General features: G+C 47.8%; 1 protein-coding gene across 3 annotated transcripts in view; it reads left to right on the forward strand.

Annotated features, from left to right (window-relative positions):
• FAR2 (fatty acyl-CoA reductase 2) overlaps nucleotides 1–26908 on the forward strand; it is a 100495-nt gene that overhangs the window by 52290 nt on the left and 21297 nt on the right. For all 3 annotated transcript variants that reach the window (XM_066632097.1, XM_066632096.1, XM_066632095.1), the window contains 5 exons: nucleotides 1551–1771; nucleotides 13138–13313; nucleotides 15459–15638; nucleotides 21378–21555; nucleotides 22433–22477. In XM_066632097.1, coding sequence (XP_066488194.1) covers nucleotides 1583–1771; nucleotides 13138–13313; nucleotides 15459–15638; nucleotides 21378–21555; nucleotides 22433–22477 — 768 coding nt within the window. In that variant the 5' untranslated portion in view covers nucleotides 1551–1582. The remainder of the gene's footprint in view (nucleotides 1–1550; nucleotides 1772–13137; nucleotides 13314–15458; nucleotides 15639–21377; nucleotides 21556–22432; nucleotides 22478–26908) is intronic.

Here is a 26908-nt window from a genome sequence, read left to right on the forward strand (position 1 = left end):
AGACAACAGACACAACCTGCGTCCTGGTGCCCTCCCCTGCATCTGGCAGTCAGAGGCAGCCTGCCTCTCAAACCAAGAGCTTGCACATACCTACTGTGACTTGTAACCCGTAATGAACTTTTCCTCCAGAAATTTGTCCAATCCCCTCTTAAAGGCATCTAGGCAACATGTCATCACTACTTCCTGTGGAAAAGCGTTCCACAGACTAATTGCATGCTGGGTAGAGACATATTTTCTAACTCTCCCAAAACTCAACTTTCATGGATGCCCCCTGGTTCTGGCATTATGTGAGAGGGGAACGATTGTCTCTCTATCCACCTTGTCCATCCCCTGCATGATTTTGTATGTCTCAATCATGTCCCCCTCAGGCGCCTCTTTTCTAGACTGAAGAGGCCCAAACGCCGTAGCCTTTCCTCATAAGGAAGGTGTCCCAGCCCAGGAATCATTTTTGTTGCTCTCTTTTGCACCTTTTCTGTCTCCACTATGCCGATCAAGCAATGTAAGCAGTGTGGTCATTTATGGACAGGTTGAAAAGCACTGGTCTCAGGACAGATCCTTGGGGCACACCACTTTTCACCACTCTCCATTGTGAAAATTGCCCATTGACACCCACTTCTCTGCTTCCCGGACATCAACCAGTTTGTAATCCAGGAGAGGACCTGCCCTCTATTCAACCAGAAAGCTGATGTAGGGTAGTGGCTGACAGTGCAAGAGTGTGCATCTCTACTCAGAAGTGAGCCCCTTTGAATTCAGTGGGCTTCTTCTTGAAAACTTTGTGAATCGCAGTCTAAGGGCCCAGTCCTATCCAGTACTGATGCAGCCGTGCCAATGGATCATGTGCTGCATCCTGCTTGGTGCGGGGCAGTCACAGAGGCCTCCTCAAGGTATGGAAACATATGTTCCCTTACCTCAGGGCTACATTACTGCTGCATCAGTGCTGAAAAGTTGGATAGGATTGGGCCCTTAGAGACTGAGCTGCAAATCAGGACTTTTCACTTCTCCCATTATCTTAGTTGGTGGCCTTGGGTAAACCATTTCCTCTTAGCATTAGTTCTCCAGCTGCAGTAAGGAGATAATACTTACTTACTTGATAGAGTTGTTATAAGCGCAAGATCAAGGTAATGCATGTGAAGCCCTTTGCAGCCTCAGAAAGTACTGTAGAAATATTCAGTTTTACGATGTTACAAGGTGTTCAGATTCTCTTCTTTCTGAAATCTTTCCAAAATTTCTGAGTAATTGCATGGATCTGAAAGTATTGAAAACGCTCTCTCTCTCTCTCTCTCTCTCTCTCTCTCTCTCTCTCTCTGTATGTGTGTCTCTAAACTGCAACACAGCCGAGAGGTTGGTAGTGTATCCTTGAAAATTTTATAATAGTAGGAATGTTACCTAAGAATTCTGATGGAACCAACTTTACAAAATATCTGGAGTCAGTGTCTTTTTGGCATCTTGATATACTGAGATACATTGTATAAGTGCCTGTAGGACCATTCCATATCCTGGCTCTGAAATGACTAGCATCTAAGTCTGAAACTCTTTCATCTTCCTGTTAGGTAACGCCACAAAGAAACTGGAAGAAAGCGTCATGTCTTCAATTGCCACTTACTACAATGGGAAGTCAGTACTTCTTACTGGAGCCACAGGTTTCATGGGCAAAGTACTGATGGAGAAATTGCTGCGCTCCAGCCCGGATGTGAAGGCTGTTTATATTCTTGTGAGGCCCAAGTCTGGACAATCGATGCAAGAACGAGTGGTGGATATGGTGAAATGCAAGGTAAGGAGTTTGACTTGAAACAAAAATCTATGACAACAATTTTCAGCGTTTTATTTTTGTCTCACGGCACACTGACCTCTGTGGTAAGAACATAAGAACAGCCCCACTGGATCAGGTCACAGGCCCATCTAGTTCAGCTTCCTGTACCTCACAGCGGCCCACCAAATGCCCCAGGGGGCACACCAGACAACAAGAGACCTGCATCCTGGTGCCCTCGCTTGCATCTGACATAGCCCATTTCTATCACTGCAGAGAGCTGCCCAAACAAATGATCTTTCCCTTTTTGTCCTCAGGAGGAGCATGTAGAGATTCATTTTTGTTGTTGTTGTTCTTATACTAAAGCTATGCGTGATGGAACTTCCGCATCTTTATTTTTCCCCAGCTTATTGTGCAGTCAGGAGTTACTGGAACACTTTTCCTGATTAATGACCTGAATCAGCAGGGCAATAAAATGGCTGCAAAGTCAGCTACATCATATGGCTCCCTCATCTTTCCTGCATGCTTTGGGGGATATCCCTTAAGTCTGTTTAGTTTCCGTTTCCATTCAGCTGATATCACGAAGGTATGAAAGAGGTTTTGTTCTCTCCAAAATGTTGAAAGAAAGAAAGAAAAAAGAGTCTGCCTTTAATTAAGATCATCTTGATACTTGCATGCTATAGGAGAAAAGCAAAACTATACCTCCACTGTAGTTTGCATGGAAACTGTAGCTCTGTTATCAGGGAGAAAATGGTTGCCAAAACGACATTGAAAGTAGTCTTTGTAGGTGAAACAATACTGTTCACACTGACATTGAAATCTTCTCCTGAATGTTTCTTTTACCACTTCTTTAAAAAAAACACACAAAACTCAATCTTGGTTATGTTAACGTTTAACTAGGGGCTGGTTCAGGAGCGAATATTTCTAACCATGAACCAGCTCCATGCTGTAAACGGTGTGCCTTCGTATGATGCACTCACGTCCGGGTCTCTCCCTGCTGCAGGACAGAGCACAGGTGAGGCCCAAGGAGCCCTGCTGCCTGGCCACCCAGAGAGCGCCACAGTGAGCCACCCAGCCAGAAGCAGCTCTGCAATAGGAGGCTGCGCTGCAGGAACATGCGGTGGGCGGGGAAGCAGGCGAGGCAGAGTCTCCCTGCCAGAGACCTTTGAAAAGCACCACCACTGCCATGGGAGGTGCTCAAGCACTCTCAACCCATGTGCTTTGAGCATGGGTTGAGTGTGCTTGAGCGCCTCCCACAATGGCGGTGGCACTTTTCGAAGGACTCCAGGGGGGAGGCTCTGCCTCACCTGCCTCCCCACCCACCGCACGTCCCTGCTGCACTGAGCCTAGCGGGCAGGGAGGCTGAGGCCAGAGCTCTGTGAAGCTGGCAGCGCCAGCAGTGTCTTGTGGAAGGATGGAGTGGCTGACGTCGCTCCTGCGAGATTGAAAGGAGCGTTGCTACCAGCCACAGGATTCCAAGGGAGCCAGGCAGCTGCCAGAGAAGGTCATGCCATAAGCAGCAGTGGCTGGGTGATCAGTGGAGCTGTCTCCCCACCGGAGGACCCCTGACCTGGACCACCCCTTGTCTGGAGGGAGCCATGAGGAAAGCCTTGGTCCCCAGGAAAGCCAGGCACCCTGTGAATAAGGCCCTGACCTGACCTGGCCCTTGCCCTGACAGAGCCCATGGGAGCTCCCAACACCTGGGAGGATGCATTATCCAGCCCCCACCAGAAGAGAGGCCTGCCAGGGCAAGACCCTTGACTGGCCTTCTGCAGGGGATAAGACCTAGTGGTAGCAGCTGCGAGGTCCCAGGCCTGAGCCCCTGAAATCTGACAGCAGGAGAATCATCCCATGTCGCAATCAGGCCGCGGCTCCCTGACTGTCCGAATCAGCTTCCAGGAGCCATTCTGTTCCGCAGGGGCATGTCTGTACCTGGGAAGAAAGAGCAACATATTAAAGGGGTGTTAAAGGGGGGTAGGCAGGCTCTGAGAAAGAACAGAGGTCTCCATCCCAATGAATGTACAGATACTCGCCAAAGTAAATTGCCTTTGTGGCACTTTAATCAAGTCCAAGTTGTTTTTTCTACACCAAGGGAGGCATCTGGTGGGGCAGCCACGTCGCACTGATCCCCCATAGATACCGCACTCCTCCCTGATGCGGGGACATTGGCTGCTGTGACCTTACACTCCCTTTGCCCAAATCTCTCCAGGTTCCGATGAACCACACACCCGCAAATGCAATTACAGAAAATGCTCTGAATTCCCCTGGACAGGAGGGGAGGGGTGAGCAGATGCCATTTTCAATCACAAGGCTGGAAAATAGGTTTAAGCAGGCTGCTTGTGATATTATTAGCACAGTATATTGCAATTCCCAGTGTTCCTGAGGGCTTGTGAATATGGGTGGCCTAATTCACGATTCTTCTATATTTGGCCTTAGATTCCTTCACACGCACGTGAGTGAGTGAGTGAGTGAGTGAGTGAGTGAGTGAGTGAGTGAGTTCAAAATATGGGCAAGACTTGGGCACTTGTTCAGCTTGTGTTCTGTGGCTGTGTATTTAGTATATGCAACTGTATGTAGTGACAAATGGTCTGTCCCTTTTCCTCTGCTGGCAGATCACTAGAATCAGAACAGCAGAACCTGGAAGAGATTTTCAGCATTTCTCAACTACTATGCCCCAAACTCCTGCAGCACACCTGCAGACCTTTTCCAGCACATCAGTGTGCTGCTGCACTCTGGTTGGAAATCGCTGCCTTAGAGGAAGGGTGCAGAGAAGTAGGAAGAGAGGCTCGAAAGAGAGGACAGGATGCAAGTTCTGGATAATGCCTGGTGCAGTGGTTCTTGAGTAGCAGAGCGTTGGGTGGTATGGGGGCACTTGGCACAGTACCAGTGGATAGCTGAGCAATTTGTGAGCAAGCAAGTGAATAGCATAAGAACATAAGAACAGCCCCACTGGATCAGGCCATAGGCCCATCTAGTCCAGCTTCCTGTATCTCACAGCGGCCCACCAAATGCCCCAGGGAGCACACCAGATAACAAGAGACCTCATCCTGGTGCCCTCCCTTGCATCTGGCATTCTGACATAACCCATTTCTAAAATCAGGAGGTTGCGCATACTCATCATGGCTTGTACCCCATAATGGATTTTTCCTCCAGAAACCTGTCCAATCCCCTTTTAAAGGCATCCAGGCCAGATGCCGTCACCACATCCTGTGGCAAGGAGTTCCACAGACCAACCACACGCTGAGTAAAGAAATATTTTCTTTTGTCTGTTCTAACTCTCCCAACACTCAATTTTAGTGGATGTCCCCTGGTTCTGGTGTTATGTGAGAGTGTAAAGAGCATCTCTCTATCCACTCTGTCCATCCCCTGCATAATTTCGTATGTCTCAATCATGTCCCCTCTCAGGCGTCTCTTTTCTAGGCTGAAGAGGCCCAAATGCCGTAGCCTTTCCTCATAAGGAAGGTGCCCCAGCCCCGTAATCATCTTAGTCGCAGAAATGAGGGGGGTCTGTGCCCCAGCTGTTTATTATTATCCATGATAAAGAATACTTATATACCGCTTTTCAACCACAAACTTCACAAGGCGGTTTACAGATCTTTGTTTTGTTTCTTGATGGTCCATCTCCCTGTCTGAGATGGGTGCCTGTATTGTACTATTCCCTGCAGAGGCTGCGGCCTGTGGTGGCCTAGGCCTTAATTTTCACACCACTCTTGCTTGAGTTTACAGTGAAGTTGGTGAGGGAAACCAATGTTGAAGGAACCTCTTTTGGGCTCACTAACACCTCTGTTTACTTCAGAGTCAGGAAGCTCCCAGGATGTGGCCTGCTTACAGGTTCACGCCTGCTGACCAAACAAGGTGTAGCTGGTTGTGGGATTTCCCCAAAAGAAAGACAAGGCTTGTCCTAAGCCAACCAACTTGATTAGAGAGGGGTGGCAGGTTCTCTGAAGAACCAAAGTTTGACCTGTCATCCTGTGGCTTGTGAGACCTTGCGATCAGCCCAGGCAATATGCCACAAGAGTAGCCTGGGTCATGCTCACCTTTCATGCAACCACATTCACACGCTGGCAACCTTCAGTCTCGAAAGACTCTGGTATCGCGCTCTGAAAGGTGGTTCTGGAACAGCGTCTAGTGTGGCTGAAAAGGCCAATTCGGGAGTGACAATCCCTTCCGCACTGGGAGCAAATGCAGTCTGTCCCTGGTCTGTCTCCCTGGCTATGGGACTTCCTTCTTTGCCTCTTAGCCTCAGACTGTTGGCCAAGTGTCTCTTCAAACTGGGAAAGGCCATGCTGCACAGCCTGCCTCCAAGCAGGCCGCTCAGAGGCCAGAGTTTCCCACTTGTTGAGGTCCACTCCTAAGGCCTTCAGATCCCTCTTGCAGATGTCCTTGTATCGCAGCTGTGGTCTACCTGTAGGGCGCTTTCCTTGCACGAGTTCTCCATAGAGGAGATCCTTTGGGATCCGGCCATCATCCATTCTCACAACATGACCGAGGCAACGCAGGAGTCTCAGCAGTGCATACATGCTAGAGATTCCGGCACGTTCCAGGACTGTGTTGTTTGGAACTTTGTCCTGCCAGGTGATGCCGAGAATGCGTCGGAGGCAGCGCATGTGGAAAGCGTTCAGTTTCCTCTCCTGTTGTGAGCGAAGAGTTGTGCTCTTCACTCAACCACATTCATGTTTCTGTAAAAATGTGTTAGGCAGCGCCACAGATGTTACTTCTGGATCTCTCCAGAGTTGAGGCTTCTTCTACATTTGAGTAATTTCCTAAACTGTGGAGAGGCTCTACTTGGTTCTAAAAGTCGTAGGATGTCTTCCTTACACCACCCCTTCTTACTAGTCCAATCTGTAGCACTCAACTCCCCTAGTCAGGCCTTAAGGCCACATACCTTCTTCATGTCCTCACCATTTTTCTTGCAAACAATCTGTTTAAGAAGCAGCAATAAAAGCAATTTATTCCCTCTTGCATTTCTGACTTAACAGAGTCTAATTGAGTTAATGGTTGTTTTGGAAACATTTATTTACAGGTAAAGCCCTGCTGTGGCCATCATGCTGTGCTTTAGCTGAAACAGGCCGGATGTTGAGTTCTTTGGACCTTATCCACAAACTTGTGCTAGTTGTAACTTTCCTTATCGACATTTCAGACTACATATAAAAGAGTTAGACTCTCTGGTCCTTTCCTTGTTCTTCTGTGAAACTATGAGTTTCAGTCAAGTGGCTTATCTTTTCTAGCTATCTACTGTATTTAGGTTCATTGGTTTGTTGTTTAGCTCCAGGAAATGTCCGTATCAGAGTTTCTGAATGTACAATTATGTGTACCGCCCTTCATATGTAAGTGTTCAACCTTATAAAGCTCACCACTTGCTTGGCTCTGTAATCTGGGATCATTCCCTGCAAGTTCCACGTTTCCTCTTCTATTTAAAGAGCCCCTGCAGAGGGCAAGGCAAGATCACTGCGTTCCAGTTCTCAGAGCATGGGGATCTCGCCCCTTCTCCGCGCAGGATTTTTAAACGAAGGAGTTAACACAGGGCGTGCTGGGAACAATTCCAGCTTATAGAGCAAAGTGACTGGTGATTATGGACCAGCAAGTAGTCAGCATCATGGCTGTTTTTGCCCAGCTTAGATTTCATATAATCCCAAAATTACATGTAATCTTGAAATAAATTGAGGTTGCAGTGCTCAGTCGGCTCAGGAAAGGAGACTCTAAGAGGGGAGGAGTGGCCACCCACTAGGCAGGCAGCCTCAAGCTTGTCTTGGTCTCTGGAGAAAGCCAGTCTGCCAACCATGGGGCCACTACTGAAGAGTTCCTGTTTGCAAAGCAAGATAGGATACCAAACTAAGATTCTGGTTTGTTTATAATCTCTGGTTAAAACACACTGGGATTTCTTAGTTTTGAATGCAGTAATAAATCTCCCATACGTTTCACACTTGGAGTGGAAATTGCACATTTCTTCCCATCTCGTGTGAAGGGAAGGGGAGTACAAGCCCAGAGTCTTGTGACAGTGGCACGAAACCATGGTTTAGCATGACATCGAAACCCAGATGGTATCTGTGGAAATGAAGTTAACAAACTGTGTTGTGCTAGACACCCAACTCTAAGTGAGCTTGGCTGGGATTTGTGGGTGTTCATTTCTTTCTTTCTGTTTCCCCAGCAGACTTTTATTAGTATGCGTAAGGGCTGCCCGTCTTTCTCAAGGTCATTTCTGAAAGTTTTATTTGGCAATTAAGGGTTATTATTATTATGTTTGTGTTACAGAATGTTTGATATTAGAAGATAAGATGACAAAATAAGTCAAATCAAAGCTTGCAGGAATTGTCTTTGGCAGCCATCCTGTAGCCCTCCAAGTAGTCACTGGAACTGGTTTCCATAGAAACGGTGTTGAAAATAGAGAACCGTCATATGGAATGTCAAACTTAGTCGAAAAGACATTTGTAAACAGTGTTTATTTGGACTGGGTTAGATTTGGGATGCATGTTTAAAAGCGGCAAATGATAAGATAAACATTTCTGTCTTTGTCTCTGCTGGAGGAAGCCACCTGAATATCTCATTAATGTGCTGCACATGAAACCTCATGTCTCTTAGCTCAGCTGTTTTCAACCTTTTTCATCTCGTGGCACAAGGACAGCCCAGTCCTAACCTGCACTGGCACTGCCAGGCCGAAATGGCCTGCTCTGTATCCAAAGCAGGTTAGGAGGTGGTTGGAGATCTCCTTGGGGTGAGGGGATATAGTTCCCCTTACTTAGGGTAAGGCCCCAGCCATCCCTATGGGACTTCTCAGATCCACACCAGCTATATAACTAACACAAATCTGGGAATCCTAGTGTAACACCCGGCAGGCCTGGAGGAGGGGTTAGGATAAGAACATAAGAACATAACAGCCCCACTGGATCAGGCCATAGGCCCATCTAGTCCAGCTTCCTGTATCTCACAGCGGCCCACCAAATGCCCCAGGGAGCACACCTGATAACAAGAGACCTCATCCTGGTGCTCTCCCTTGCATCTGACATAGCCCATTTCTAAAATCAGGAGGTTGCGCATACACATCATGGCTTGTACCCCGTAATGGATTTTTCCTCCAGAAACTTGTCCAATCCCCTTTTAAAGGCGTCTAGGCTAGACGCCAGCACCACATCCTGTGGCAAGGAGTTCCACAGACCGACCACACGCTGAGTAAAGAAATATTTTCTTTTGTCTGTCCTAACCCGCCCAACACTCAATTTTGGTGGATGTCCCCTGGTTCTGGTATTATGTGAGAGTGTAAAGAGCATCTCCCTATCCACTCTGTCCATTCCCTGCATAATTTTGTATGTCTCAATCATGTCCCCCCTCAGGCGTCTCTTTTCTAGGCTGAAGAGGCCCAAACGCCGTAGCCTTTCCTCATAAGGAAGGTGCCCCAGCCCCGTAATCATCTTCGTCGCTCTCTTTTGCACCTTTTCCATTTCCACTATGTCTTTTTTGAGATGCGGCGACCAGAACTGGACACAATACTCCAGGTGTGGCCTTACCATTGATTTGTACAACGGCATTATAATACTCGCCGTTTTGTTCTCAATACCCTTCCTAACGATTCCAAGCATAGAATTGACCTTCTTCACTGCCGCCGCACATTGGGTCGATACTTTCATCAACCTGTCCACCACCACCCCAAGATCTCTCTCCTGATCTGTCACAGACAGCTCAGAACCCATCAGCCTATATCTAAAGTTTTGATTTTTTGCCCCAATGTGCATGACTTTACACTTACTGACATTGAAGCGCATCTGCCATTTTGCTGCCCATTCTGCCAGTCTGGAGAGATCCTTCTGGAGCTCCTCACAATCACTTCTGGTCTTCACCACTCGGAAAAGTTTGGTGTCGTCTGCAAACTTAGCCACTTCACTGCTCAACCCTGTCTCCAGGTCATTTATGAAGAGGTTGAAAAAGCACCGGTCCCAGGACAGATCCTTGGGGCACACCGCTTTTCACCTCTCTCCATTGTGAAAATTGCCCATTGACACCCACTCTCTGCTTCCTGGCCTCCAACCAGTTCTCAATCCAGGAGAGGACCTGTCCTCTAATTCCCTGACTGTGGAGTTTTTTCAGTAGCCTGTGGAATTTTTTCAGTAGGATATGCAGAGGCCTGCTTTGCCAGTCTTGCCCCTCTCCCAGACTGGATCCAGCCCTGTTCCGCTTTTTCCCTAACAAGAAATGCCCCTTCCCAACACCCTTCCCACACCTGCACCACTCAGTGGTGGCATAGCTGGAGGGGGGCGGAGTACTCGGCCTGGCAGGGAGGTGGGCGAGCGGCCCTGTTTTGCCCCCCCACCAGGAAGGCTCCAAAGGGAGGGGCCACTCGCCCATCTCCCCGCCAGGCTGAGTGCTCCACCCCCCTCCAGCTATGCCACCGCCACTCAGCACCTTGTACCAGCAGGTGCAGGTCTGGATGCAGCACTGATCTGGCGATGCAGGCCACGCCTCCAGCGCTGCTTACTCCCAAAGTGTTGCAGACTGGCTTTATGGCATGTTCGCAACACCTTCAGCCACAGCAGTGGCCACAGCACAGCTGAAGAATAGGATTGTGCTCTGACAAGGCGCTTAAAATATCAGGACACACCATCAGTTGTCTGACAATTCACAAGGCATATCGTGATACTAGCAGGGGGCTCGCCTCTCCCAATAGCCCTACCAGTGTGCAACCCTCCCCATACTCCCACAGCGCACCTGCGGATCTTTCGTGGCCCACAAACGTGCCGCAGCACATCAGTTAAAAGTTGCTGCTTTAGAGTGTTGGGTTACAAGACACAATAGCGGTGTTGTAGATAGACTTTAAAAGGGCCAGAGCTTTTAACAGGTGTTTGAAATAAGAAGGGCTGTACTGGCACTTAAAGGAAACAGTGTGCATGACTATTTCAGAGCTCTGTGGTTGAGCCAGCTTCGCACTGACAGCTGCTGCGGTTCGAGCAAATTGGCTTATGAGAGACACCCTCACAATTGCATTCATTTAACACCAGAGCCTAAGGAGCTGTCTGTGCAGGATCCCCAGCAGTGCTGAAACCGTCATCGCCTTGTCCTCCTCCCTGCTCTTCCCTCTGCTGCAGAATAATCCGCCTCTTTGTCTCCAAGCTGTCATGCCTGGAAGTGGCATCTCCACCTTTTTGTCATGTTTGGAAGTGGCAACTCCACCTGGTGTTCAGCGCACTCTGAACACCAAATCTGATTAAAAGCTGTGCGCTACTCACTGGTGCAGAAATGTCCATGAATTCCTTCTAAGTGGGCATAATAAATTTATGCTTTGTTTGCATGTGGCGGGGAGAAGGAGGCGGCAGCAACAGCTTAGAACTAAATCCCAGGAGAAGGAGCAAAATAGAAGGGGCAGAGCGGACGGCTGAGCTTGTGCCTCTGCCTGGATTAGACGGGTGAAGCGGATACGTCACCCATAGGCTGCCCAAAGAGTGTTACTGTTGTTGCAGCTGAGGGGGCTGGTGGAATTCTCCTCCCACAGAACCTTTCATTTTTAAGAAAGCAAAACTGGCTGGAGAGTTTGTGGGTGATGCCTGCTAAACGGTTGGAGCCAGTGGCTGGAGAACACTGTCCAAGACTATGCTGGTGCTGGCAGAGCTCTTGGCCCCTTCGCATGACTATCAGAATGAGAAGAAATTCTTCAGGGGGCCATAAACAAAAATAAAGCGTAACAAATATGCATAATAAATTATGCAAAATAATTAAATATATAATGTAAAGAGACAATGCAAAATGGGTTATTTGCATACTGTATGTTGCTTACATAATTTGGTATCCTGATGCAGAATTTGGATTGACTAAGACTTTTGGGTGTTCTTGTGTGTTTGTTTTTTTAATAGAATAGCCACAGCTGTATTCTTGCAAAGTAAGTTTGCAAGTGCAGAAAATGACAACCACAGTTGATTCCTTCCATTTGAGGAAAGGCTAAAGCTAATGAGGCTTTTTAAGACAGCTAAGAGAGGACATGATTCAGGCTTTTGAGTTATGCATGGTGTGGAAAAAGTGGCTAGAGAGAAATTTTTGTCCCACTCACATGCCACCAGATCTTAGATTCACCAATTCCATTGATTGACAGCTTCGGTCAAGACAACAGAGAAAGTACTTATTCATACAACACATAGTTTATGGAATTCCCTATTACAAAACATGCTGATGGCCACTATGTCCATGTCTTTAAAGAGATATTGGACAAAGTGGCAGGTCATGGAACTGATCTTCAGAGGCAGCATAACACTGTGTGCCAAGGATTCTTGTATGTAGACTTCATAGTAATAAGGACTTCTGCTACGCTGATACCCATTGGAAGACAAATAGCACTAAGCACTGAGTCGTCAACAAATTCCTGACAGGCAATTCTGACAACTTCCTGTTTCAAAAGGCAGAGAAAGAAAGGAGGGAATTGGCCCTGCTTGGTTTGATCCTAACCAATAGGGAAGAATTGAGCAGTGAGATAAAAGTAGGGAAAAGTGATGCTGGCATTCTGATAAACAAGACTTATGAGGAAAGGTTAAGGAAGGGTATGTTGAACCTTGAGGAGAAATGGAGGATATAACTACAGATAACTATTGACTGGGAACTCCTTTGTGGGTATGTGTGTTTAACTCATCAATTGAATGCCAAGCATTGATAGCCAGCACTACCTTAGAACCTGGATAATCTAGCTACTTTTTGGACCAGGTATTGCATTGAAAGGCTGATACAGTTCACTTGGAGATGCACCAGGACTGACAGCCCAAGGTGGATTGGAAGGAAGTAGCCCTTGGGGAGGTTGGACCCAGGAGTATCCTGTTCCTGTTGAGACCATGGAGCCTCTGTATGAAGGAGGAGGATTGGAGGAGTACGAGGAAAGGAAATCTCACTTACTTGAAGACAAGTAAGAAGAAGAAGATTGAGAAGGGAATCTGCAGACTCAAGAGGCAATTGCAGGAGACGCATAAAGGAGTCTGAGCCTCTACTACCTCCTGTGAGAGCTCTTCAACAGGATTCCCTTTACCCAGCCCCCGCACTACTGAGAGTCCTTGGGGGGGGGGGCACTGCACAGGCAGAACTCCTTGTCTTGAACCAGAGCAATTGAAAGTTCATGGTTGGAAAGACCTAAATCTTTGCTCTCACTGGATGAAGAATTTACCTGCAACTTGGTGTTTGAAATAAGAGGTCACGCTCAACTGAATTATGTTGAGCGTCTTTTGCTCAACATATGGATCACATATGGATTGTCTTTTGCTAACGATGGATCACCAAGCCCATCATCACTCTTCCCTAGAATAAACGCCACCGTTTCTGTGAATATACATGAAGAATGAAATTGTTTTACGTGAAATGCCAAGGAACCTGGTCATTCGTTTTGTCTGGTTTCCTCCAGATTTACATAATGGTTGTGTTTCTTTTTCCAGGTGTTTGACAGAGTCCGAGAAGAGTGGCCCAATTTTCACGAGAAGATCAAACCAATCAATGCCGAGCTCACCCAGCCCAACCTGGCCATCACACCCGAGGACACCCAGGAACTCCTCTCTGAAGTCAACATTGTCTTCCATTGTGCTGCGACTGTTCGCTTTGATGAGCCACTGAAGTATGTTCCGCCTCCCTTGTTCTTTGTGTTTGACACCATTGTCTTCGCTGGATTTACTTTTGAGAAGTAAATCCTACTAAGCAATCACTGAGAATTGCTTCTTAGCAAGTGTGACTTCAGTCCTAGGTAGAATTTTGGTTTGAAAATGAAAACATGAAATGTTTGTTTCTTTTCTGATAAAATAAACTTAGTCCCATCAATTCACTTGCCTGCTTCCTCCTGCCCCGATTGGTGAGGGCCCATATGTTTTTAGGAGAAGCCTGTCTCATGGCAGAAAAACCACCCCTCCTTTCGACTAGAAACAACTTGGGAGAGGGACATATTTGTTGCAATTTGAAAAACAACAACAACAACCCTTTGTTTATTTCTCCAAATTGTCACGTACTGCATGTTTTAACACTACAAATGCGGGTGTATTTCCAAGTCCTGCTCCATAAGAACATCACAAGAGCCCTGCTGGATCAGGCCAACCTAGTCCCGCTTCCTGTATCTCACAGTGGCCTACCAGATAGGGGAGCACTCAAGACAATAAGGTGCCTGTATCCTGTACTCTCTTGCATCTGGCTTTCAGAGACATCCTACTTCTGAAACCAGGAGGTTGCATATACCCATCCTGGCTTGTAATCTGTGATGGACTTTTCCTCCTTCAATCTGTCCAATCCCCCTTTAAAGGCATCTAGGCTAGGAGCCATCACCACATCCTATGGCAAGGAGTTCCACATATAAACCATATGTGATAGATCCATAAATGCATACCAAAATCGTTCACAGGTTTAGCTATTTTTAATTGCAATAGGTTCAGTTTTCCATTTCAGAAGAAAGAAAAGAACGTCTCTTTGCATTCTTTAAAAAAAACAAAGCCTAATTTTTTTAAAAATTTGAATATTTCCAATGCAAGGCTTTAAATTTGGTTTTTATTAACCATTTATGCACGTATTAAAGACCCAAACCTATGCAACTTTCCAGCGCCAATGCAGCTGCAATGCAGCTCCAAGGTAGACCTCCAAGGTGGTGTAGTGGTTTGGGAGGTAGACCTGGAAGATCCAGGTTCAAATTCCCCCTCAGCCGTGAAGCTTCCTGAGGGACCTTGGGCCAGTCACTTTCTCTCAGCCTGGCCTACCTCACAGGGTTGTTGTGAGGACAAAGGGAGGGGAACAACTGTGTAAACCTCCCTGAGCTCTTTAGAGGAAGGGCGGTATACAAATGTGAAAAATAAATAAATAAAAATAAGATAAAAGAACAAATATTCCCTTACCTTGAGGAGGCCTCTGTGACAGCCTTTGCACCACAGGATGCAGCGCATGCCCCATTGAAACGGCTGCATCAGTGCTGGAAAGTTGCATAGGATTGGGCCCTAAGACACTCCTACCTTTTAGCCACACAAGGGCTCCCAAAAAGTCTTGCAGAAATCAACATAATACTGTAAAACTTAAGGCAGTGGTGTACTTAGGGGGAAGCCTTCTGTGGGCCTGGGGGCATTCTCTTCAAGTTATTTCAGCATTGCAAAGTAGGGAACATATAACACACACAGCACCAAGTGTCCAGGTGATCAGATACTGGTACAGTCTCAACTTTGCACATAACCAGTTGCCCAAAATAATGACAATAAAAAAATTGTTCCTTATGGGAACCTTGAGCAGTCCCACTGCACATACGTTAACTGCCATCTAGTCAGACTTTTGTTCCATCTAGCCCAGTGTTGGCTAATTAGAGCTGTCCGCAATCAACGTCAAAGAGAGGTCATTCTCCGCTCTGCCATCTGAGATTTTTTTACTGGAAATGACTCAGATGGAACCTGGGATCTTTTGCTTAAAAAAAAAAAGTGTTGTAGCACTGAGCTGTGCGCAGTCCCCAAGTGGCAAGAGAGGACACACCAGTGATTTTCAGATCTCGCCCATGTAGGAAGGTGTGTGCATACAGGGAGGAGTGTTTTCTCCCATTTCATGACCACATCTTCTCCTATTTGGACAAAATCCAGGGGCTTGGGGAATGAAGACCAAAGTTAACCCCCGGGGGAGGGTCTTCCCGCTCCTCTTAAATGTCTCGAGTCATTCTTTGTGGAGCCAGGAAGGTGAGCTTGAGTACGGCTCTAGAAGTTCATGCCAGCCAGACCGCTTCACAGCTGCCTTCTGCTTTCTTGGCCAGGCGCGCCCTCCTGCTGAATGTCATGGGCACCCAACAGCTCCTTGTGCTGGCCCGTCAGATGCAGAGGCTGGAGGCCTTCATCCACGTTTCCACCGCCTATGCACACTGCAATCGGAGGTATATCGAGGAAGTCATCTACCCCCCTCCGGTGGACCCCAAGAAACTCTTTGACCTTATGGAGTAAGTGGTGGAAACAGCCTTTCCTTTTGTTACTGATGCAAATGTGATGTCAAGTAGCGGGAAGCTAAATGTTGCTAACTTTGTGACTGGCAGTAACTAACTCCATAATTCCTCAGTCCTTGTATATTACAAGCATTTTCAAAAACTGCAAAACACAGGGCATATATATACCGTTTCTCTGATGTGATCTAGGATTGATATTTGGTGGGAAGTACAGATCCAATGAGTACAGATCCAACACTCTATCTGCAGAGGAAAGTTGTCAACAGTACCCTCACTCTGTAAATTTAAATGGAAAGAGCTCTTGCCAGGAGAAGGTCTGATCTGGTGAGATGCATTGGAATATCTGTATTCCATCACAAGGTACATAAGAACAGCCCCACTGGATCAGGCCATAGGCCCATCTAGTCCAGCTTCCTGTATCTCACAGCGGCCCAATAGATGCCCCAGGGAGCACACCAGATAACAAGAGACCTGCAAGGCCTCCTGGGAATTGTAGTTTAAGAACATAAGAACAGCCCCACTGGGTCAGGCCATAGGCCCATCTAGTCCAGCTTCCTGTATCTCACAGCGGCCCACCAAACGCCCCTGGGAGCACACCAGGTAACAAGAGACCTGCAAGGCCTTCTGGGAATTGTAGTTTAAGAACATAAGAACAGCCCCACTGGATCAGGCCATAGGCCCATCTAGTCCAGCTTCCTGTATCTCACAGCGGCCCACCAAATGCCCCAGGGAGCACACCAGATAACAAGAGACCTGCAAGGCCTCCTGGGAATTGTAGTTAAGAACATAAGAACAGCCCCACTGGCTCAGGCCATAGGCCCATCTAGTCCAGCTTCCTGTATCTCACAGCAGCCCACCAAATGCCCCAGGGAGCACACCAGATAACAAGAGACCTGCAAGGCTTCCTGGGAATTGTAGTTAAGAACATAAGAACAGCCCCACTGGATCAGGCCATAGGCCCATCTAGTCCAGCTTCCTGTATCTCACAGCGGCCCACCAAATGCCCAGGGAGCACACCAGATAACAAGAGACCTCATCCTGGTGCTCTCCCCTACATCTGGCATTCTGACATAACCCATTCCTAAAATCAGGAGGTTGCGCATACACATCATGGCTTGTACCCCATAATGGATTTTTCCTCCAGAAACTCGTCCAATCCCCTTTTAAAGGCGTCTAGGCTAGACGCCAGCACCACATCCTGTGGCAAGGAGTTCCACAGACCGACCACGCGCTGAGTAAAGAAATATTTTCTTTTGTCTGTCCTAACCCGCCCAACACTCAATTTTAGTGGATGTCCCCTGGTTCTGGTATTATGTGAGAGTGTAAAGAGCATCTCCCTATCCACTCTGTCCATCCCCTGCATAATTTTGTATGTCTCAATCATGTCCCCCCTCAAGCGTCTCTTTTCTAGGCTGAAGAGGCCCAAACGCCGTAGCCTTTCCTCATAAGGAAGGTGCCCCAGCCCCGTAATCATCTTAGTCGCTCTCTTTTGCAACTTTTCCATTTCCACTATGTCTTTTTTGAGATGCGGCGACCAGAACTGGACACAATACTCCCAGTGTGGCCTTACCATCGATTTGTACAACAACATTATAATACTAGCCGTTTTGTTCTCAATACCTTTCCTAATGATCCCAAGCATAGAATTGGCCTTCTTCACTGCCGCCGCACATTGGGTCGACACTTTCATCGACCTGTCCACCACCACCCCAAGATCTCTCTCCTGTTCTGTCACAGACAGCTCAGAACCCATCAGCCTATATCTAAAGTTTTGATTTTTTGCCCCAATGTGCATGACTTTACACTTACTGACATTGAAGCGCATCTGCCATTTTGCTGCCCATTCTGCCAGTCTGGAGAGATCCTTCTGGAGCTCCTCACAATCACTTCTGGTCTTTATCACTCGGAAAAGTTTGGTGTCGTCTGCAAACTTAGCCACTTCACTGCTCAACCCTGTCTCCAGGTCATTTATGAAGAGGTTGAAAAGCACCGGTCCCAGGACAGATCCTTGGGGCACACCGCTATTCACCTCTCTCCATTGTGAAAATTGCCCATTGACACCCACTCTCTGCTTCCTGGTCTCCAACCAGTTCTCAATCCACGAGAGGACCTGTCCTCTAATTCCAACAAGAGACCTCATCTTGGTGCCCTCCCTTGCATCTGACATAGCCCATTGCTAAAATCAGGAGGTTGCAAATACACATCATGGCTTGTACCCCATAATGGACTTTTCCTCTAGAAACTTGTCCAATCCCCTTTTAAAGGCGCCCAGGCCAGACGCCATCACCACATCCTGTGGCAAGGAGTTCCACAGACCAACCACACGCTGAGTAAAGAAATATTTTCTTTTATTTGTCCTAACTCTCCCAACACTCAATTTTAGTGGATGTCCCCTGGTTCTGGTATTATGTGAGAGTGTAAAGAGCATCTCTCTATCCACTCTTTCCTTCCCATGCATAATTTTGTATGTCTCAATCATGTCCCCCCTCAGGCGCCTCTTTTCTAGGCTGAAGAGGCCCAAACGCCATAGCCTTTCCTCATAAGGAAGGTGCCCCAGCCCAGTAATCATCTTAGTCGCTCTCTTTTGCATCTTGTCCATTTCCACTATGTCTTTTTTGAGATGTGGTGACCAGAACCGAACGCAATACTCCAGGTGTGGCCTTACCATCAATTTGTACAACGGCATTATAATATTAGCCGTTTTGTTCTCAGTACCTTTTCTAATGATCCCAAGCATAGAATTGGCCTTCTTCAAGGTATGGCTAATTAACCAGAAAATGAAGTCAAAAATGCCTTGTCAAACGAAAAGTGGATTTCCTTAACTCAGAACAGACCTATGAGATGATTGTTCTGAAAGCCAATGAGCTATTATTATCATACCACATGGAACCAATGAGGTGTTAAAATGAGTTCAGCTCTCATTTCCATGTATTATAATACAGTTACCCCTGCTAATGGGGTAGAGAAGCATTTTTTAAAGTGGTGCTTCTCTGTTATTTAGCAGGAGAATAACTGTCCCTCTTCATCCCAGCACAGTATCTCTAATCAATAAGGGACACACTTTTTATTGATTTACTTAATTACATTTGATTTTGTAGTGGAGGGGGAGCTACAAAATTCTCTTTGACCCCAGGTAGCAGATAGATGCCTTAGCTATGGCACTGGCTGGAGGGAGGGGGCAGAGAAAGTGGATAGTGAGCTGCTGGGGGGAGGAGATGGCTTTTTGCCCCAGTTTTGACTTTTTAAAAAACCTGAGCCTGATGTCACTTCAAGTTGTGATATCACTTCTGGGACAGCGTTTTGAGCTCATCACCGGGCTACATGATCATTAGCTGTGCCACTGGATAAGGACAGCTACACAGTGAATACCCTGGGCCCCATCTCTGTTTTTTGTAGCTATGCCATTTAGTCATGTTAGCTTTACAATATCACATATTAGTACAGAATGAAATGCCATTGGTTTGATGTTCAGAGGACCTGCAGCATCTGGCATCCACAGATTTGACTCTCCGCAGTTGCCAGCAGATACTAGGGTCCACATTTAAAGGGCTTTAAAAAAGAAAAAAGGGCACCAAACTCATGTTTCCTGCCTTTGCACAGCCATCCCGCGCTTTTTCCCAGCCTCTAGAACTATTTTTAGCACTTAAAGACCCACTTCCAAGTTGTGTGGAGGTTTCTTGCTCCTCTCAGCGTTGCCCCAGAATGCATCGCAGAATTGAACCCCCACAGATATCAAGGTCCCACCTGCATTGTATTCCCTTCATGATTAAAACCTGGATTCTGTGAACAGTAGCCATTTGTTCTGCCAGATTCCCAGTCCAAGCTCCGCCCGGAGAATTATGCCCACTTTTAGCTAATTAATTCCCCTTCTTTCCTCAAAAATGACCCTGGTTCTGCCCTGCAGTCCTGCTGGATGCCACCACCAGGGTAGCTGGCCTGTTTAACCTACAGAGGTCCTCCTTCCTGCCTGCAGCCTCCCGCCACTACAGCAGCCCCTTGGTCCTCAGCAGGTCTTGGGCATAGCAGCCAAACACCAGCCTTAGCGTCTCCAGTAGTTTCTGCTCCAGCAGCTTCCAAAATCCATTCACACATCAATCAGTCCATCAGCAGTCCATTAGCCACCAATTCCTTAGTTCTTTGTCTCCAGTCTCCCCTTCCTCAAGCTTTCCTCCTTCTGCTACCCACACCAAACTCTCCCTTCAGCAGGTGCTTTTATGCCTGAGGGCCCCATTGCCTTCAAGTGGCTGCAGCTGTGCAGCACACTCTGCTGGATGCCCAGGCCTTACCCTTCAAGGGGCCACTGCTGATACCACATCTACCTCCTCGCCAGATCTTCCATGATTCCACTACACCATTTTTGCTTTTTCTGCCTTTGCTGGGATCACACTTTTTTCCAGTTACAGAAGAGAAACAGCTTCATTTCTTCATCCGCTGCCCATATTGTTCATTTTCTTTAGGAATTAAGCTCCACTGCGGTCAATGTGCAGGGCCACTGCATCAATCTAACTAGTTAACTGCAGAGTTAACTGGCAGGGTTACTGTCACAGAGTTTGCTGATTTAGCAAGGCAGGCTCTGCCTACTTATCCAGTGCGTGACCTACATCTGGAGGTCTGAAATGCTAACTTGGACGATAACCACATACGCTGAAAAACCAGAGGAACAGGCTGCAGCTTTTAAATGTGGAAGGCAAATTTCTTACTGGGTGCAATCTTAGTTTTCGATAACAGAGAAAAACATTCATATTTACTAATCTTAAAAACATCACTGCATGCAAACTATTGTACAGAGACATTATTTCAATGGCATTTAGTTTGGGAAAAAAGATGGGGCATATTTCTAACTGTTAACTATGACTCCTGATTGTGTCCGCTGTTTGGTGGAAATGCAGGCTGAGAGTTGAAGAACAGCACAACGAATGACCGAATGCAGCCACTGTCCAGCTGTGTTTCTCAGACTTAAGGAGCTGCCTTATATAGAATCAGACCGTTTGTCTATCTGGGTCAGTACTGTCAACACGCAATGATTTCTAGTGTTCCAGACAGGGCTGTTTCACAGCCGTGCTCTGTGCAAAGTGTGGATTCTACCACTGAGCTCAGCCATCCACGGCTTTTGGCGTCTTTTGGGTCTTTGGCGTCAGCCCCCCCCCGTCTCCCTCTTCCCCCTGCTGTCCATTCCTTTTCCCCCCTGGCCTCGCCCCTCCCTCCTTTGCCCCAGCTGCTTCGGAGCAGGAGGAGGCCGGCTTTGTGGCTGTGCTTTGTGGCTGCTCAGGCAGATGCCCGAGCCTAGAGGCTTGCACCTGGCAGCTGGGGCGACGGCACACGTGCCCACAGAGAGCGTTCTGCGTGCCCTCTCTGGCACGCATGCCATAGGCGAGCCACCACTGGTCTAGAGGCACTTACAGGTGTGACGTCTGATTTGAAAGAATTAAGTGCAGTATTTCAGTAACAGTTAAGGGGACTACTTTTAAAACTACTTTTAAAACTAAAACTTTTAAAACAGTTAAGGGGAATGACAGTAGCAGAAAGGGATGGAAAGGAAGGAATTCTACCCACAAACTGGGTTCAATCCAACATACAGCATGGCTACAATAAAAACACATATAATTAATCTGCAAGTGAGAATACTGAACTGCTATCCCTGTTGTTGTTCTGGACCTTTTGCTGGTCTGATGTGCTTGTTTCCCCTTTGCCTCTCCTGTCATCGCTGATGCAGAATGTGGTTTTTCATCTCATCAGGTGGATGGACGAGTCCCTGATTCAGGAGATCACCCCCAAATTGATTGGGGATTGGCCCAACACCTACACGTTCACCAAAGCCCTGACAGAGTACCTGGTTCAGCAAGAGAAAGGTAACTTAAACGCTGCCATCATTCGACCATCCATCGTGGGAGCCAGCTGGCGAGAGCCCTTCCCTGTAAGCATGACTGCTCTTCCATTTCTGCTGAATACTCTGAAAAAAAACCCCATCTGCTGCTGTCGCTTTTGCTCCCAGCAATTGGTCTGGCAGGAATTGTCTGCTGCTTAAAAATGTTTGCTAAAAATCCTCAAGGTGGTTGCCCTGTTCAGATCATCATGCTTTTTGCCAATAAGGGCAAGGAGGGGAATTTCATTATCAAGCTTTTGTAGGAGTGAATGCATACTTGGCTGGAGGGAATAGACAGACCATGCTAGTATCTGCTGCGATATATGATGCACCAAGAGGTCACTTTTTATTACACACTTTCATTTACGTGTTTATTTAACATTGAAGTAACTGCTCAATCCAATGGTATAGCTAGAGGGAGGGCAAAGCACCAAGTTTTGCAGCTGCCTGATTGTGCCCTGCAAGCAGCCCCTCCCTTTTGGAGCCATTCTGGGTGATGGGAGCAGAATGGAGGTGTTTTGCTCTCACCACCCAGAATGGCTTCAAAGTGGAGGGGAAGGGGCCGCTTGCAGGACACACTCAGGCGTTTGCAAAACTTAGTGCTTTGCACCTCCTCTAGCTACGCCACTGGCTCAATCCTGTCCCCCACCACTTTATAGCATGCATCCTCACCAACAGTGCTGCATGCTGTGTGGGAGGGGGAGAGATTGGACAGCATGCAGCTTACACCCCCCCCCCCCCCGGCAGGCTGTCCAATCACCTGTGGGTTTCCTTGGATATACAACAGCCATTTTGCTGCCAGGCACCTCCCAAAAGGAAAAGGGAAGGCGGGATATAAATACTTTAAATAAATTAGTGCGCAGGCTGCAATGAGCCCTGCATAATTTCAAACAAAGACCCAACCACATTTTTTGTCCTTTTTTCTCAGGGATGGATCGACAACTTCAATGGAACAAGCGGTTTTTTCATTGCAGTATGTAGAGTTATAATTAAGTACTTTTTCATTGTAACTTGGGGAGGCTCTAGAGCAGGGGTGTCCAAACTTTTTGGCAGGAGGGCCACAGCATCTCTCTGACACTGTGTTGGGGGCCGAGGAAAAAAAGTATTAATTTACATTTAAAATTTGAATAAATTTACATAAATGAATTTATTAGAGATGCAACTTGTATGAATGAATGAAGGTCTTGCAGTAGTTCAAGGCCTATAAAAGGCCTTGCACAAAGTAAGGCCAGCCTTTCCTTCACTGCCACTGCTGCATCACAGACATGAAACAGCAAGTACTGGAGGGAGCTTTCGTCCCACAGCTCAGGTGAGAGGTTAAATAGTCATCCTCATGCTGAGAGCACTTGCATTGGGCCAGCATGCGTTCCAGCAAGTCTCCAGAGGGCCAGAGGCTCATTGGAGACTGAGGGCTCCCCAAGGGCCTGATCGGGAGCCCCTGAGGGCTGCAAGTGGCCCCCGGGCCGGGGTTTGGGCACCCCTGCTCTAGAGCACAGGGCTCGTGTCCAGAAGGTCCCAGAATCAGTCGCTGATCTCTCCAGCTCAAAGGGTCAGATAGCGAGTGACGGGGAGGACTCTGCCTGAGACCCTGTACAGTTGCTGGATGGAACAAGAATCCAGTTCAGTATCAGGAACCTTTCTATGTTCAAGCAGAGTTGCCACGGCTTCTGGACCCAGTAGCATAGCCGGGGGGGCACAATAAGTATTACAGATGCTGCAACATGCTGTGTAAGCGGCTCCTCCCACTCACCATCGGAACCATTGGGGCAGTGATGGCAACATGCAGGATTTCACGTTGCCATCGCTGCCCCAATGGTTCTGACATCAAGTGGGAGGGGCCACTTACACGGCACACACGGTGCCTGTAATACTTACTTTGTTGTCCGTCCGTCCGTATGTCCCCGTCTATACTACTGTCTGGGTCTCAGTCCCTAAAATGTTGGATCAGAGCCTGGGAGTCAGGAGTGACGCCTGATTGATCAGGGACTAGAATAGTGTTTCCTAAACAGTGTGCAGTTGCACCCAAGGACACTGCAGCGCACTCATAGGGGTGCTGGGGGATGCCCCTGGCAGCCTCTTTTTTCCGGTTTTCCCAGGCATTGCCAACTTGGATCATGCAAGATCTTGCGTGATCCAAGATGGCAGCATCCAGGAGAACCGGGAAGAAGAGGTTGCTGCAAAATAAGGTGCTGTGACCATGGTAGGTTTGGGAATCACTGGGCTAGAGCCTGGCAGGATAAGGCCAAAGCCTCATGTCGTCTGACCTGGGGGCTCCACGCCCCCCGGCACAGTCAGTCTGTTCCTCTGTCCAGCCACCGGACTCATTGTGTTCTGTGCTCAGTAGTTCCTTGCTAGCTGCATTTCTGTGGAAAGGGTTTCCTGACGGTACAATGTTTGAAAACTACTCATTTAGTCTACAGTATTTGCATTGGATAATATGGACACAGGTCTTGCGCTTATAAATTATTCAGAAAGTTTGTTACAGTATGGTCCTTTGACCCAAACAGCAGTTACACTAAAACAGTAGCAAATCTGATTATATACTTGCAGATCCTCTGACTGTATTCTACTCATAGAATGAAGAAAACCCCATTCAATGGCCAGTCACAGACTATTTCACATTTCCCTGTTCATTGAACTACTTTATTAGTAAACCTGGATTGATTTAATCTGAAGTCTTTGAAAATGGATTTCATTATAATTGTACTATCAGTAATGTTGATGGAGACTAATTAGCAACTGGGGAAGTTCAAAACAACAACAACAACAACAACAACAACAACAACAACTTTATTTTTACTCCGCCTTTCTCCCCGAAGGGACTCAAGGCGGCTTACAACGGGTTAAAACAGATTAAAAACATAATTTAAAGCAGATAAAAGCATATTAACACATATCATAAAAACAGCAGTCAGATAAAAAGTAGTAAAAAGGTAAAAAGAGCATAGAGCAGCAAGTCATAAAAGAATCAGGCCTGTGAAAAATATTAAAAGATGTTGAAAAGATGTTAAAAAGGCCGAGAACTCAGAAGGCTTGTTTAAACAGAAGGGTCTTCAGGCCTTGCCGAAAAGTTTCAAGAGAGGGAACAGTTCTTAAGTCAAAGGGAAGGGAATTCCATAGCGTTGGTGCCACTACCGAGAAGGCCCTATTTCTTGCCGCCGCCCCACATACCTTCCTAGGTGGTGGCACTTGTAAAAAGGCCTTCTCTGATGCCCTAAGAGGACGAGCCGGATTGTACGGAAGTAGGCGGTCTCTAAGATACCCTGGCCCAGAGCAGTATAGGGCTTTAAAGGTCAAAACCAGCACCTTGAATTGGGCCTGGAAACAAATGGGCAGCCAATGCAGCTGCTGGAGAAGCGGACTGACAGAGTCAAACCGCCTACCTCCAGTAACCACACGGGCTGCCGCATTCTGCACTAGTTGCAGTTTCCGAACCATCTTCAAGGGCAGCCCCACATAGAGCACGTTACAATAATCTAACCTCGATGTCACTGTGGCATGGATCACCGTGGCAGGTCTGCACGATCCAAGTACGGACGCAGCTGGCGCACCAGCCAAAGCTGAGCAAAGGCCTCCCTAGCCGAAGCCACCACCTGGGAATCCAGGAGCAGCTGCGAGTCCAAGTGGACCCCCAAGCTGCGGACCTGCTCCTTCAGAGGGAGTGCAACCCCATTAAGCGCAAGGCGATAGTCCAGCACCTGCATCGAGGATTTCCGAACCAGGAGAGCTTCTGCCTTATCCAGATTTAATTTCAGCTTGTTAGCCCCCATCCAGATCCTCACTGCCTCCAGACAGTGCTCCAGACCCTCAGCCACCACCCTGGAGTCTGGAGGAAAGGAGAGATAGAGCTGGGTGTCATTGGCATATTGATGGCACCCCACTCCAAACCCCCGGATGACCTCTACCAGTGGTTTCATGTAGATGCTAAATAGCATGGGGGACAGAATTGAGCCCTGTGGCACCCCGCACCTCAAGGGCCAGGGTGTCGAACAGGCATCCCCCAGCACCACCATCTGGGACCGACCCTCCAAGTAGGAGCGGAACCACCGCAAAACAGTGCCTCCAACTCCCAACTCGACCAATCGGCCCAGAAGGATACCATGGTCGAAGGTATCGAAAGCCGCTGAGAGGTCCAGCAGAACCAACAGGGACGCGCTCCCCCTGTCCAGTCCCCGGCGTAGGTCATCCACCAAGGCGACCAAGGCAGTTTCTGTTCCGAAGCCCTGCCTGAAACCAGATTGAAAAGGATCCAGATAATCCGCTTCATCCAAGACCCTCTGGAGCTGGGCCGCCACCACCCGCTCAATTACCTTGCCCAGAAACGGGATGTTGGAGACTGGCCGGTAGTTGTCTAACACAGTGGAATCCAGGGAGGGCTTCTTCAGGAGGGGGCGAACCACTGCCTGTTTCAAAGCACATGGCAATGATCCCTCCTTCAAGGAAGAGTTGACCACCCTCCCTGTCCACTCAGCCAGTCCACCCCGGGCAGCTCTTATCAGCCAAGCTGGGCAAGGGTCAAGCAGGCAGGCAGATGGCCTCACGCTCCAAAGGAGTCTGTCCATATCCTCAGGCTGTACAAGCTGAAAAGAATCCCACAACACTGGACAAGCAGTTGCCAAGGGGACATCGTCAGACATTGTCAATGTGGCATCCAAGTTGTGACGAATACAATTGATTTTATCTGCAAAATGTTGTGCAAACACGTCACAGCGGCTGACCATGTGTTCCTCCTGGTCTACTGGAGGGGCCTGATGGAGGAGGCCCCACAACACACGGAACAGCTCTGCCAGACGGTTGTCAGCAGACTCAATGGTAGCAGAGAAGAACGATCTCTTCGCTGCTACCACTGCCACGGAATAGGCTCTGTAATGAGCTCTACTCCGTGTCTGATTGGATTCATCCCAAGTTTTCTGCCACCGTCGCTCTAAACGTCTGCCCTGCCGCTTCATCATTTGCAGCTCCTCAGTGAACCAAGGAGCCGCTCCGAGTCTGCGACATGGCAGAGGTCGCTCAGGAGCAATCTCATCCACTGCCCTGGTCATTTCCCCATTCCAGAGGTCAGCCAGGGCCTCAGATGAGATGCCAGTCTTGGCAGTGGGGAAATTAACATTAACATTAACAGTATTTATATACTGCTTTTCAACTAAAAGTTCACAAAGCGGTTTACGGAGAAAAATCAAATAACTAAATGGCTCCCTGTCCCAAAAGGGCTCACAATCTAAAAGGATGCAAAAGAATACCAGCAGACAGCCACTAGAACAGACAGTGCTGGGGTGAGGTGGGCCAGTTACTCTCCCCCTGCTAAAAAAAGGAGCACCCACTTGAAAAAGTGCCTCTTACCCAATTAGCAGGGGTAATCCCCCAGAGCCCTCGAACCCAGCAAACTGCTGGACAGGGCACGGGA

The sequence above is a fragment of the Tiliqua scincoides genome, chromosome 6 (assembly GCF_035046505.1).
Source record: "Tiliqua scincoides isolate rTilSci1 chromosome 6, rTilSci1.hap2, whole genome shotgun sequence".
Lineage (NCBI taxonomy): Eukaryota > Metazoa > Chordata > Lepidosauria > Squamata > Scincidae > Tiliqua > Tiliqua scincoides.